The sequence below is a fragment of the Haliotis rufescens genome, unplaced genomic scaffold (assembly GCF_023055435.1).
Source record: "Haliotis rufescens isolate VD_foot unplaced genomic scaffold, xgHalRufe1.0.p SCAF_13, whole genome shotgun sequence".
NCBI classification, from domain to species: domain Eukaryota; kingdom Metazoa; phylum Mollusca; class Gastropoda; order Lepetellida; family Haliotidae; genus Haliotis; species Haliotis rufescens.
Window position 1 is genome coordinate 7,009,298 of NW_025963813.1, and position 14,820 is coordinate 7,024,117.

Sequence of the window (14,820 nt, forward strand, 5' to 3'; positions counted from 1 at the left end):
GGTCCGCACATTTGCCATGTTTTTCCTCAATCTTGTCAATCACATACGTGTCTAAGGGGACAGAAAATTCAATAATATAAATGATTTCACTGGATTTATCAAAAAGGACAAGAATAGGTTTGTTGGCCTGGATACGTCTAAGGCTGTAAATGGACCTTTTCCAAATAATTTTGTATTTATCATTTTCCATGACGCTTTCTACATATTCCGGGTCGTACCATGGGACAGCAAATGAGTCAAACTATTATTACCCTGTAATTATCACATGTATATGTGTACATCACAAAGTCGAATAGTATGTTACGCTTCGTGACTAAGTTGCCAGGTGCGAGTGTACTTTTGATGTCAGTAACCCCAACCAAGCTTGGCATCTTGGTCGTGATATATTCCTGGGGTTAACTATAACCAATAACCAACCCCTTCACGTGTGGCTTTTTAAGCGCTAAACCATCATCATCACGCCTGAGGGACCGATCATTTGATATTCTGGTGGGGTCCTGGGACTTTGTATCAGCTACAAAACCAGAATTGTTTTCACCTAAAACTATGAGCCTGATATTTTCAAAGAAAAAAGGTTTGACCGAGCAATAAAATGACTAACAAGAAGCGGATAGTAGCCAATCAGAAAGCAGATTTCTCAAGCTTAACGGCACTAGCTTCAAAATGGCGACTTCCATTTCTGACTGCTCTTTGAAACTTTGAATATCGATTCAAAATTAGAAAATTGAAATGGCAGCACTTCCCCGTTTCAAATGCTTGTCCAATTGCCAATTGGAGAGGTAGATTGACGATGATTTTGATCGAATCAGTCGTACAGCCCGTAACGGAATACAGCGTGTTAAACTTTCTTGGTTGCATGGTTACAAAACACATTCCCGATCTGGTAAGCGACGTTCTGAATGGTCAGGTGAACGACCGCTCTGATGTCTGGATGTCCTCAGATCTTGGTTTAGCGGTAGAGAGAACAAAGATCTGATATTAATGTGATTGGGTTAAACTGAACATAAATAGAAATAAAACCTTAAGACACTCCTGAACCTCGAAATAACTCGACCTACCATTTCATTCAAAATTGATTAATTGGTTTGGTTGATTAATTGACTGATTTGTTGGTGGTTTGATTGACTGACTGAAAAGCCATCCAGGACAACTGGTAGTGGGGTTAAAAGGAATACGTAATGTTTGTACTTTGACGTCTCCCAATAGAAATCCAGAACGTCTGTGAAGAACTCTAGTGGTGCAAGCCGTCGTTAACGACTGAAGGTATAGTAGTGTATTGATTTGTAGCATTGATCCATTAAGTCCTCTATTCCGTGATGGACTGCCGTCATACTAGTCGGGTATTCTTCTTCGTGCTCCAGATTGCAGGGTACATTGGTAAGTATTAAATTATTCGTACATGTATTAAAGTATTGAATTTGACAAGAAGCTATTACTATTAGGGGAATTGTGTAACTTGTCTCGGTGATTGGTCAGCTATTGCTGTTGCTAATTCCAGTATCTATTTAAATGTAACCCCTTTGTAAAATCTTCATCTAAATATATTGCAAATTATATGTATAATGAAAAAGATAATGTATTTATTTGTTGTGTAACTTTATATGCTGTTGTACAACCTTAAGAAAAAAGAACTGAATGGAATTGATAGTGCTATGATAGTAATTTGAGCATCTGTTCTGTCTTACCATGTAAAATTGCTTTATATATAACTTTTATATTGTCAGTGGTAGCTGCCTCATCTCACTGACAACTGTGTAAAGCAATAAGCTGAATCAAGGATTTGGCGAACATTTTAGACATTGTCAACATAGAAGTATTTATCAAGCATCCACATTACTACTGCAATAGTTTAAATTCTTTAAAAAACAGTAGCAAACATGCTGTCGATGGTCCCCTCTAGGGTTGGAGTGAGATTGGTTTAACGCCACTTTGAAAAATATTTCAGTTATTTTACGGTGTGTCAGCTTAATGTGGGAGGAAAGAGTCGGGTGATGCAGGTTTTAGACGTTTATCTCTTTGGTGAAAGCCATGAGCACGGGTATAGTGCTGACAAACTTGGAAACACAGTGAGGGCGAATATAGGATTCGAACCCATGATTGCCGGTTTCTCGCAACCCTAACGGACGGACATCTACAGCGAATTGCGGCTTCTTAGTGTTGACTGGCCAGCTGTGTCCTCTCTGAGTTTGGAAAATAAAAAAGCCTTTGTGTTTTCAGTTTCAGTTCGGAGTGGATTCATATACTTCCACCATTACTTATTGTACGAACGAGCATACGAGGTGTGTCGAGGACATAATCTTCGACTTTTGAGAGTCGACAGTGAAGCAAAACGACAACAAGTCATGCAGTTTACAGAGGGCGTGAAAGATTTTACGTAAATATGCATTTTACATTGTTGTTCTGTCGAGTAAATAGGGCGGCGAATTGGCGCAGGTGAACCGTGTTGGCCAAGGTATAATCCAAGAAAACCTTGGTTGACAAATGTTTGCACATGTTAATTTATTGACCTCATACTTCGGTTGCCCTAAGTTGCCCGAAACTACTGAACCCTTGAGATGCCGTACTAAGCAGCCTACATGTAACATCATCTATCATATTATTCATTCAATCATGAATATAAGCACTTTATGAATATAATTAACTAGGTGCTGACAGTAAATATGTATTCTGATAAGAATCAGGATAAGGAAACTTTCGATTGTCGATGTAAATGCTTTATCCTCAATAATGCAACGTTGGTGATAATTTGGCATCTCTGATGCTTATACGTTATTTTGGACTTTTTTAAAATAGATTGTCAAGCAGTGAAACACTTGTCACCTCTTATAGTTGAGTGTTACGGGAATACAAAAGGCTGTTGTGTTTCTTCTTCTGCTGACAACTATTTTCTTTTATATCTGAGGTTGCAATATATGCGTTTTATTTCTGGTTCTGTCCTACGTTATGCTTTATTAACACTCAAGTTGACTCAAATTTGAATAATTGAACGCACGTTATGGCACGTGAAAGGACACCCTAACCTGACGCCTGGCTTGTCCACAAATGACTGGAAATGACAAACGCGTGCGTTGTTCGATAATTAACTTAGGTTCGCCCAGGTTTTAAAATTTAACGCAAGCATTGTTGGGTCAAGAAAAGACAAGTTGTAAGTTAGAGCGTGTTTTATTAATATTCCATTGACAGTTAGATCCTCACGTTCACCTGAGAAATTAACACTAAGTTCCTATGTAATTATATTTTCATACGAAGGGCGGTACGTACAGTTCCCCAGTTTTTTCATACAGAGTCCGTCGGGATCCAAATGAGAACGGTGAATTGCAAAATAACTCAAATTCGGGATTAGTATATTAAATGTCAATATGGTACACGGCAATGAATGCCCCGTACCCAACAATATCCGCTGTTTGGTATGCTTATTCCCATCAATGGAACAACACATGTTGTTGTGCGTACAGAGTTGACAGGGGCGGTCGGGTAGCCTAGTGGTTAAAGCATTCGCTCGTCACGCTGAAAACCCGGGTTCGATTCCCGACATGAGTACAATGTATGAAGCCCATTTCTGGTGTCCCCCGCCGTGATATTGCTGGAATATTGCTAAAAGCGGCGTAAAATCAAACTCATTCACTCACTCACAGAGTTGACATATTGAACGGAGGGGGCACAACTCTAGGAGGAACAGCGCAAACACGTACGGCACGTGCTGAATAGTATACGTCGTTGTTGACTGACAACCGTTAAGCTCAGCTGATGTGAAACAGTTGATTATTAAGGTGAATGATTTCTTTCAATGTGAAAAAAATACTAGGAAAACCATTTAATTCCATTAGTTAATAGTTGAAACGAGCTTCTAAAGAACCGGTCTTTTTATGTCTCCTAAAAATGTTGTCCGTCGACGAACCAGGTGGGGAACATATCAAAACCATGTAAGGTTGTTAAATTAGACAGTTTTCAGAAAAACCAAGCCAGACATGCAATTGTTAAACTGCATTCAGAAAATATGCAAATGTCACTAAGACTCTTGAAGAAATACCTTGAAACTGAACATGATTTAATTGTTACAAAAATTAATACAAGCTGAAACGGATGAGGCGGACCCTCTGGTCCCTTTTATTTCTAGTTCAGGTGGTAAATGAGCGGAAGGGAATTTCCATTTTGGGCGTTATTGAACGATATAAGATAATCGGTTATGTTATATTTCAAATATGCCTTCAAGACCAGAAATGTACAGAAATGAAACATGTGATTCTACTTGTAAAATTATCCTGTACTGTATTGTATCAACTTCGTGTATTTTGGCCTCTGGCTTATCATACAATAAACATTTGAATTTGAAGCAAGCCTCCTACGACAGGCGTTTACGGCAAGCATAGTTGAAGACCTACTAGTATTTAAACCCGGAGCTTCAGACCATGAAATAGACTGTTTAATACTGTGTTGTGACCAAGTGCTTATGCAGTGTACCGGTGAGTGAGAAAAACATATGACAATGTCCCTATTTTGAAGGTATAAAGTTCCCATGGGTCATCAGCAAGCATGATTAATGCGTGTGTTGTTCCAGGAGGACTAGAGCACTTGCGCAAAGAGCATAATATATGACCATGGTGATTGAAAATTAATGACAGTAATTATCAAAGAGAAACTAGCACAACAAACGACGTGGCTTGTAAGTTGGAATTTGTTTTCATGTTCGTTCCTTCGTTATTTTTATGTCATGAAGAGTGGGGTGATTATGGTTTTACGCCGCTTTTAGCAATATTCAAGCAATATGTCGCCTTCACATATTGTACCCATGCTGGCGTAAAGAGCAACCCCTTTTAACACTAGGCAACTGTCACGGAGCTTTGTTCCAGAGACCAGGGTGCCATTTAACTCGAATAAAACAATAATGAAAACGTGGTAACAGGTTCGCAGGTTTATTACTCTCAGCTAACTGTATCAATAGGTCACCATATAATATTAAATTTGAGCGAATACACAAGCTAATTAGCTAAGCAACTGTATAACAATAATAAAATGAGATCAGCTGAAACAACACTTTGACAGGCTGCATTGACAGCAAATAAAGTCTGCCACCAATTAACACCTGAGAGTTACGTAACTCGACATTCGTGTGAATAGATAATAATAATAATGAATAAAAAGTCTCTTTTCCAATAGGTTAGATCCCTGACTGCGTCATACCAAAAGACGTTAAAAGATGGTATTTGTTGTTACCCTGTCTGACGCTCGGCATTACGGGCTTGGAAAAGTCTAAACATGTCAACCACAAAGCATTTTGAAAGATTTACTGAGGCATTCAATGTTGTAAGTTAAACCTTGATCAAACAACTTTTGAGTAAGATTCTTCTAACGCTCCTCAAAATCTTCTGAGGAAGAAGAGCATGCACAATTGTATGTCAAAAGTTGTGAAATGTAGACACCAAAGGCTGGAACTGATTGGAATATTGCTCGACATAAAGTGAATGTCGATTATTTGAAAGTTGAAGTCATCCCTCTTGTCATGCCTCTTGTCATACAGTCTTGCGGATAGTTTTGGTCACTCTTAATCTTTAGGCGTAGATTTAAATATTAAACAGTTGAGGCGGTTTCACTTGCCTCTTTTATTTCTAGTTCAGGTGGGTAAATTAGTGGACGGGAATTGGCTATTTGATAATTATTCAACTATATCCGTTCGATATACCGTGAAGATCCGGGAGGGAACAGGTCTTCAGCAACCTACGTTTGCCAAAAAGGCGACTATTCTTGTCGTAAGAGGCGACTATTCTTGTCGTAAGAGGCGACTATTCTTGTCGTAAGAGGCGAATAACGGGATCGGGTGGTCAGGGTTGCTGACTTGATTCACAGAAAGACTGTATCTAAAAATAGACGCCCTCATGCATATTCATGACCATCTCCACACGCGAGCCCGCGTGTGGAGATGGTCATGAATATGCATGAGGGCGTCTATTTTTAGATACAGACTCCTGTGCTTGATTGATGCACATGATCGTTTCCCAGTTGGTTGTATCGATGCTCATGATGTCAATCACAGATTGTCTGGTTCATCCTCGATTATTTAAAACACCGCCATCATGTAGCTGGAATTATATTATACATCGTATTTCTGAGTGCGGAGCTAGACAACAATAAAAACAAAACCCGAAGCTTAAATTAAACTTCTTTGCCAAATTGCCTTGTTTTGAATTTGCCAATCCGAGCAGAAATTCAGATACATTTGCATAAGAAACATATCAGCAAGACAGGATGCCTACTTCTTGCCTAAATATCCCACCCCAAATGTTACACATATTATCAATGAGGTAATTCAGCATATTCTGTTCACAATAAACTTAAGATGACATTTGCTTCGATTTTTTATAAATAACCCTGAACCTAAATCTGAACGTGAACTAGTTCACGCGCGTACGCAATAATCTTGAACGTTTCGCTAAACCACATTTGATCTCAGTTCACCAACGATCAACGTTATAAGGTCTAATGGCACGCAATCAGTCATTATAAATATTGTGAGCGTTTGATCCTCATTTTCGTAGACAAAACACAATTAACGTCCTGACGTCTTCTATTTCAGGGTCTTGTCCGCCAAGTTCTTCATCAGCCTCCGATATAACGAGTCCACGACCACCCACCTCTGGCCTGATGGTACAGGTAGGTATAATTCAAATACACACGGTGATATAGCATCTGTCCGTAGAGCTGAGGATCGGTGGTTCGAACTGCTAGCCGCCTCATACTGAAAGACGTCGGAGTGGCATCCATGTCATGTGAAAATGCGGCATGGAATCTCAGTGTGCTCGCACTATCAAACAGGAATCAGTACGAACCACTACGAGAAGGCCTCACACACATGTACGTCGTCATGTAAGTGAAATAATCTTAGTTAAAGGCCATTTAACCCCTCCACACTTCAAATACATACATGTACATACATTTAAACAGGCCTTTGTCGAGGGATCCATGTCATTGTGAGGACCGGTTTAATTATTAAGATGGGAGTGTCCCTGCAGTAAGTGAGTTCGTGATTTTGGTATTTCAGTAACGTCAGGGCATGCCAGCTTAACGTAGGTGAGGTGAGATGAAATGGGGTTTAACGTCGCGTCCAAGAATATTGAACTTATATAGCGACATGCATGTACGCATATGTGTGTTTGTGTGGCTGCTTGTACTAGTCCGGACTGATGCCGATTTATGGTGCTAGCTCACTGAGATACCATGCCGCAGTTTAACATGAATACCCCACTCAGACACAGTATACTGACTCCGAGCCGACCAGTTCTTGTTTTAGTCCCCTAATGCCGAGCGCCAGACAGGGTAACAACAAGTAACATCTTTTAACGTTTTTTGGTATGACGCGGCCGGGGATCGAACCCCGGACCTTCCGCTCCCCTGGCGGACGCTCTACCACTAGACCACGGAGGCGGTCCTTGACGTAGGACATTTACCATTTTGTACAAACCAAGGACCACAATCAGGGTGAATCTGAGATTCGAACCTACGATCTTTGGATCTTGGCACTCCAAAGGGACCTAACCCTCACAGATTGGATCACATGACCCAATTGACTAAGGAGGAGTATTTGAAGTCTGTTCAATAGTATACATGTTGGATGTTATTGGTGACCCTGTGTGCATTCCAAGGCCTTTTCAGTCATCCACTCGCTAGCACGTGCCGCCTACGCGACAAAATAGTATTAAGTGAGATGATCACTATCCTCGATCACTTCGTGTACTTATCTCCATTATATTTCATAAGAACCCTGGACCCATTGCTGCCAAGTCTCATTTGGAAAGTGACATCATCATTTCCATTGGGCTGATGAGTAACTTTGCAGATTCTCTCTCGCTCATGGATGTGATTTGAATGGAAGGATGACATCAGCCTCGAATAAGAATAAAAACGAAGCAATGTCGGGGAATGGGTCCTGTGTATTTATCATAACATAATGGAGATGTTGTACACTGTATTATCCAGAATTCAAGGTTCAGGGTTTGGCTTGGTTTTGGGTTGATGTCGATCAAACTTTCATGGCATATAGATTTCAACACTTACATGTATCCTTTTCTTGCTACCCTAATATTGTATTATCTGGCTGCTCTGAGAAACAAGAAAATACATTGTGGCTTAAATTAATGTGGTTTTCAATTTAGCTAATACCTTGACAACGAATTGGGAAGCGGGGCAACCGAAACTACCTGCCGCTGACCAGTGCGTTGTCCAGTACAGTGGACAGTCTCCAAAACACGGACAGTGGAAATCTGTGGACTGTGAAAAAGGCAGTCCTTTCGTCTGTGAGAGTGGGCGTGAGTATGAAGCAATAAATATTTGAGAGATTTAGACTGGGCGTTGTAACGTAATTCATTTATGGAGATCATTCTGACGTAACAATGGTATGGTATGCTTCGTATACGACCATATATATCCACAAACACGATAATCTCCATGCCATGATCCGAGTCGTGTATTATTTCGTGGTTGGAATGTATGAACCAATCAAGTTTGTTTGTTTTGTTTGTTTGTTGTTTAACGCCGCACTCAGCAATATTCCAGCTATATGACGGCGGTCTGCAAAATAATCGAGTCTGGACCAGACAATCCACTGATTGACATCATGAGCATCGACCCACGCAATTGGGATCGATGACATGTATCAACCAAGTCAGCGAGCCTGACCACCCGATCCCGTTAGTCGCCTTTTACGACAAGGATAGTTGCCTTTTACGGCAAGTATGGGTTGCTAAAGACCTATTCTACCCCGGGATCTTCACGGGTCGAACCAATCAAGTAGTGGTTATAGTAGTTGTAGTAGCGATAGTACAAACAGCAGTAGAAGCTGTTGTGGTAGTAGTAGTAGGAGTAGGAGCAGTGATTGAGTGAGTTGGTTTAACGCCTTTATGAACAAAATTCCAGTTCTATCAAGGCGTGTCTCCTTAATCTAAGAGTTGATGCTGGCCTCAGACGTTTACCACTTTGGAAAAACTCACGCGCACAGATATGGTGCGGACAAACCAAGAAACATAATCGGGGGATCCGGGATTCGAACACTCGATCATAGGTTTCTGTAGTAGTAGTAGTAGTAGTAGTAGTAGTAGTTGTAGTAGTAGCAGTAGTAGTAGTAGTAGTAGTAGTAGTAGTAGTAGTAGTAGTAGTAGTAGTTGTAGTAGTAGTGGTCGTCGTAGTCGTAGTCGTAGTCGTAGTAGTAGTAGCAGTAGAAGTAGAGCCTCGGTTTGTTGACCAAACGCTTAAACAACAAGGCTACGCCATCGCCTTGCAATACTAGATAGATAGATACATTACAGACAGACGGACAGACAGACAGACTGATGCATGTGAATTACTATATCCGTCACAAGCCGCGTGAATTAAGCTGACATGGTACGTCAGAGATGAACAACAACATAGACATTGGTTGAAGATACAAAGTATTTGCATTGCCAAAGTCAAGCTTCATCTTATGTTTCAGATCCTAACGATCCTGATCTTGGGATAGTCCTTCCAAATCACATCACTTTTGGAAGTTTTCTGAAAACAGATTCAGCCATGCTCAACACATACGATCCAGGTAATGGCATGTTTTTTTCATTGCATACATGTATGGATTTTGTGCAGACCTACAAATTAAAACATTTTTTTATATCTCTTGTGAAAGAGAATATGTGGAAAGAGTAAACTATCTGTAATATGGCATACAGGAGAATAGTCAAAGTGACGTGAACAAGTATCCTGATCGGGCAGATCTGAATCCTGTACCATTATGGCAGACACATCAGGTAGACGCAACATTGTTTGTAAATTTGTAATCAAGCGGGGATTCGAACCCGGTCGTTGTACAGTACAAGCTGACTCTCTAACAACTGAATTAATCTCGTCCCCTCATTTGTTAAAATGTTTGAAAAATGTAAATTTACAATGCCCTGCGTGGGCTGGGATACGGAGACCAGGAGGTCTTTAGATCACACAATTGGCTGAGGCATGACAGGACCCAATTATAGTGGGTTCGAATCCAAGTCTGTCACCGCCACACCCCTGAGACACTTTAGGCTTCCCTCACACATTAAGATGAAACAGCGACAAATTTGAAATATTGTTCAAAGCGGCGTGAAAACAAACTCACGTTCGATACATAACATAGCTCAGGCGTGATGTTTCCTGTTTTCAGTTCAAGCAGCTGGACTGTCCTATTTCCGACATGAAATCAGCGACCTTGTTATCTACAAAGGGTTCAAGGAGTATCCTGTGGAGGTGTGTGCATTACGATGCATGGACGACAACATTTGTCTCGGGATAATATACACCAACAACTTAAGTCCGCATTCATACTTCGATTTTTGTATCTTCTTACAAAACTGAGTCAGATGATGACGTCGCTGAATTCAAAGAACAGTGACCATTGATGAAAGGCTTTCGGAACAATGATGTCGAGGGTGGCGTTCACACTATTAAATACCCTTACACATGTCGCTGTTTTCAAACAGAGGGCGATATCGGCTGTACCAGACGCGCTCGCAAAATCTTTAACTAATAACAAGTGCTCGGGTGTTAATCTGTCCTTATTTTTTACCCAATTAAGATAATTGTTCGCTTTTCATGTTGGACATGTTCGGCTCCCCTCTCACAGATTAAAAAGCCTGCTTTGAAGAAGTCGCCAAAATTAACATCCCGTGCCCAGAATAACATGAAAGGTTGAATCCCTAAAGACTTGGTCTTTTTACTGATGTACATAAAAAGGGACAACATTTAATCTGTTGTCGATCTGCGAATGTTGTCAACATTATATTTGTAGTTTGGCGATGGTGTATTGTTTCTTTTGTGTTATTTTTCCGTATGGAATCTTGTCAGAATAGATCCACATTATCCTAGGCTTGTCTTAAGAGACGACAAAGATGAGGATCGGGTGGTCACAAATTGTGACGTCACTGATTGCATTTCATCGCTCGAAGCCCGATGACTGAGTCATCGTGTCATAAGCTATTGGTTGTGGTATAGCTGACGGAGTGTTGATTGCGGCGTTCAGTTTTTTTTTCATTGTTGATTTTGTATCAGTCGTCGTTTGATCCCCTTCCAGCAACATTGTAGAAGGACGCGTCCAGGATGAAGTACCACCATTAGCCAAAATAAGCTGAGACACTTTCATAGTTTTTAGTTACCATCGTCATTCATAACTGTACGAACTAAAGTAACGTGTTAGGTAGAAGTTCAATACTAAAAGCAACAAACGATTGGAAAATCGGGATGTCTAACTGTATGTCAGTTTTAGAAACGTGATATTTTGTGGTTTTCGAAATATTTTATTTTGGCGTTATTTGTACAACATTTTTGTTAAAGTTATTTTAGAATATAACATTGTTTCCTGCAAAACAATGCAATTATTTTGTTTGGTTTTGTATGTGTGCCAGGGCTTGGAATCAACCCTCAGATGGCAAATACTTTGTCAATTGGCCATGGAATAGAGTTATGTGATAAAAGGGATGTCTAACTGTATGTCAATTTTTAAAAAAGTGAAATTTTGTGGTTATAGCAACATTTTATTTGGCGTTTTTTGTATCACATTTTTGTAAAAATTGTTGTAGAATAAAACATTTGTTCCTGCCAAAAATGCAATTATTTTGTTTGTTTTTCTCTGTGTGGCAGGGCTTGGAGTCAACCCTCAGATGGCAAAGACTTTGGCAATTGGCCGTGGAATGAAGTTATGTGACAGAAGATATGGTTGTAATTTTATTTGTAGTGACTGTCAGTGGCAGCAAAGTATTGAAGCTCTGGTCACATGTTAAATACTGTTCTAGACAGTATGACCGTTTGACAGCATCCACATGGGGGTGACGAGGTGGGGTGGGGGTCTGTAGCAGGACGTTGAGCCATCCCACAGATGACTTCCTTACTCTGTGAGCGTGCCTCTTTGGCGTTCCATCTGGGATCAGAAGGTCGTGGATCGAATCCCAGAACGGGTCTTGGAAATGTAATGGGTCGATACCGCAAAAAGGTTAGCGTCACCTTGAGGCAGGATACGCTCACTTTCAAGTAATTCATAAAGCCCATGATCATGATATAGTCCGAATAATATAATGGAAAATGGATATTTCTTAGGATTGTAAAAATGATTTTGTCGTTTTTACTTATTAGACAAAGCAGGGGTTGGCAATGACTCTGCAGTCCTTGGCTATGCTTCGCTGGACGCATATTAACTTTGCCCTCAAAGACGTGAAATACAAATGTGAAGGACATTATTTAAATCCGTAATGCTGTCAACGTAATGCATACACAAATTTTAATGCTGTCAACGGTCATACACACATTGGAATGCTGTCAACGGTCATACACACATTGGAATGCTGTCAAACGGGATACACACATTGGAATGCTGTCAAACGAGACACACACATTGCAATGCTGTAAAACGGGATACACACATTGGAATGCTGTCAAACGCGATACACACATTGTAATGCTGTCAAACGCGATACACACATTGTAATGCTGTCAAACGGGATACACACATTACAATGCTGTCAAACGGGATACACACATTACAATGCTGTCAACGGTCATACACACATTGTAATGCTGTCAAACGGGATACACACATTGCAATGTTGTCAAGCGGTCATACACACATTGGAATGTTGTCAAGCGGTCATACACACATTGCAATGCTGTCAAACGGGATACACACATTGCAATGCTGCCAAACGGGATACACACATTGTAATGCTGTCAAACGGGATACACACATTGCAATGCTGCCAAACGGGATACACACATTGGAATGCTGTCAAACGAGACACACACATTGCAATGCTGTAAAACGGGATACACACATTGGAATGCTGTCAAACGCGATACACACATTGCAATGCTGTCAAACGGGATACACACATTGCAATGCTGTAAAACGGGATACACACATTGTAATGCTGTCAAACGGGATACACACATTGCAATGCTGTCAAACGGGATACACACATTGCAATGCTGCCAAACGGGATACACACATTGCAATGCTGTCAAACGGGATACACACATTGCAATGCTGTCAAACGGGATACACACATTGCAATGCTGCCAAACGGGATACACACATTGCAATGCTGCCAAACGGGATACACACATTGCAATGCTGTCAAGCGGTCATACAAACATTGCAATGCTTCCAAAAGGTCACACACGCTGTAATGCTGTCGAACTTGATTTTGGCTGCACTGGCTGCACTGGCTGACACCGTTTGATTATCAATATAATATCCTACTATAATCTTTGTCCCAGCGGTAATGCGTGGTGCAATGTGGTCAGTGCTATGTGTGCCAGGTATCGCCACAGCCATACATGTTCTTAAATGGTAGTTTCAGTGTTATTTCTAATTTGCACCCCACTCAAAGCATTAGCCTCCACCCGTGCCCTTTACTCGCACTATTTTTGCTAACACTTCAGAGATCGCGTTTAATTTTAACATAGTAGAATGGAGATGCACATACCGTATTTTATAGTATCGACCTATGCTACCTGTACATTGACGGCGTTAAATCTATCATTGCAACCGCCACGTGTGGCTCAAAATACATTTTATTTTGTACACTAGATATACATTGAAAACAGTATGAAACTCACTTACGGTAGAACACACTTACGGGTGTTATCAATGGATATTGATCACACTTATCACTGGCGCTGATCCATAGAAGAAATATAAAAAATCCTCAGTTTCGGATGTATTTCACATGAGAACGAATGTCGATTCCATGTCTGTTGTCTTTTTTGTTTTAATTAAATATTTTGCAGTTTGGTGCTGACGAGACATTGACAACATCAGGAATTTATTTCAAATGGCTGCCATCAAAAGGTAATGTTTGACAACGCGGCTGTCTCTTGGGACAATTTCTCTAACATGAACATGTATAATTCACACTGTCTCGTCGACAGTCTGAAGCTTTTCATCTAAATGTGTTCGCTCTCTGTGTGTACACTTACAAAAAGATTACAAGTAGAGATTGCTGGAGAGCATCAATAGCTCCCCGCAATATAATGTTATGTGCAGAGGGAGGAAGTGTAAGCTATGGGAGGAGAGAATTGGTGCAAAATACAAATTGGTTGTTATTAATGTAGTTATCTTTGGAAAGCACAATAAAAGAAACAGTGTCTTTAAATGGTCAGCACAAGGAAACGCTAGGCAAGAAAACTGGGCCTGTCAGGCAGAACTTGATATATAGCCACTATTAGTACCAATAAAAAAATGTAATGAATAAACTTCAGTTTAAATGTAAAAATTCACGCATATTATTATGGGATTCCTTTTTATCTAACAGCAAGTTAAGAACACACAGTTTGGTCAAGTCATCTATTAATATTCAGAATTATCTTACATATAGACTAATATTGTAAAAACAAAGGTCATAGGTCACTTTTCTCAAAACTTCGTTTAAGTAATCACAAACTAAAAATTGAAAAAATTAGTAGATAATAAAAACACCAACCCCATTGGAACAACGTCTCTGTGAAACATGCGATGTCTCAGAAGATGAGCAACATTACGCACTGTCTTGTATAAAATATAGCCAAGAAAGAGAATCACAAATAATCCTCAATAATGATAAAGAATTTGGTACAATCCGTTAAAAGGAACAGTTCTTAATAATTTAACCAACAGTTAACCAGAAACAACTTCCAAGTTCTGTTATCATATCAACAATTACAAACAAATTCCTTATATGTACAACATTGCCATAGTTTTGCTCAATTCTCATATTGTTTCCATATCATCATAATACACTTGTTTTGAAATAAATTTGTTATAATGTACCTCCTTTGTATGTTGAATATACCTTTGTTTTT

General features: G+C 40.0%; 1 protein-coding gene across 1 annotated transcript; it reads left to right on the forward strand.

Annotated features, from left to right (window-relative positions):
* The first annotated feature begins 1,302 nt into the window (after positions 1 to 1,302).
* Positions 1,303 to 11,563, forward strand: LOC124119742. Its single transcript, XM_046482376.2, has 6 exons — positions 1,303 to 1,377; positions 2,218 to 2,374; positions 6,572 to 6,648; positions 8,148 to 8,300; positions 9,461 to 9,559; positions 10,157 to 11,563. Exons 1-6 carry the CDS (start codon positions 1,317 to 1,319, stop codon positions 10,345 to 10,347), a joined length of 738 nt encoding a protein of 245 aa, XP_046338332.2. The 5' UTR covers positions 1,303 to 1,316; the 3' UTR covers positions 10,348 to 11,563.
* Positions 11,564 to 14,820: the final 3,257 nt, after the last annotated feature.

Excerpts from the sequence above, each read along its gene's own strand:
- LOC124119742 (XM_046482376.2), top strand. The coding sequence starts at position 1,317 with ATGGACTGCCGTCATACTAGTCGGGTATTCTTCTTCGTGCTCCAGATT. Across the intron at positions 6,649-8,147 it reads CCTCTGGCCTGATGGTACAG|CTAATACCTTGACAACGAAT; the intron begins GTAGGTATAATT and ends TTTTCAATTTAG. Across the intron at positions 8,301-9,460 it reads TTTCGTCTGTGAGAGTGGGC|ATCCTAACGATCCTGATCTT; the intron begins GTGAGTATGAAG and ends CTTATGTTTCAG.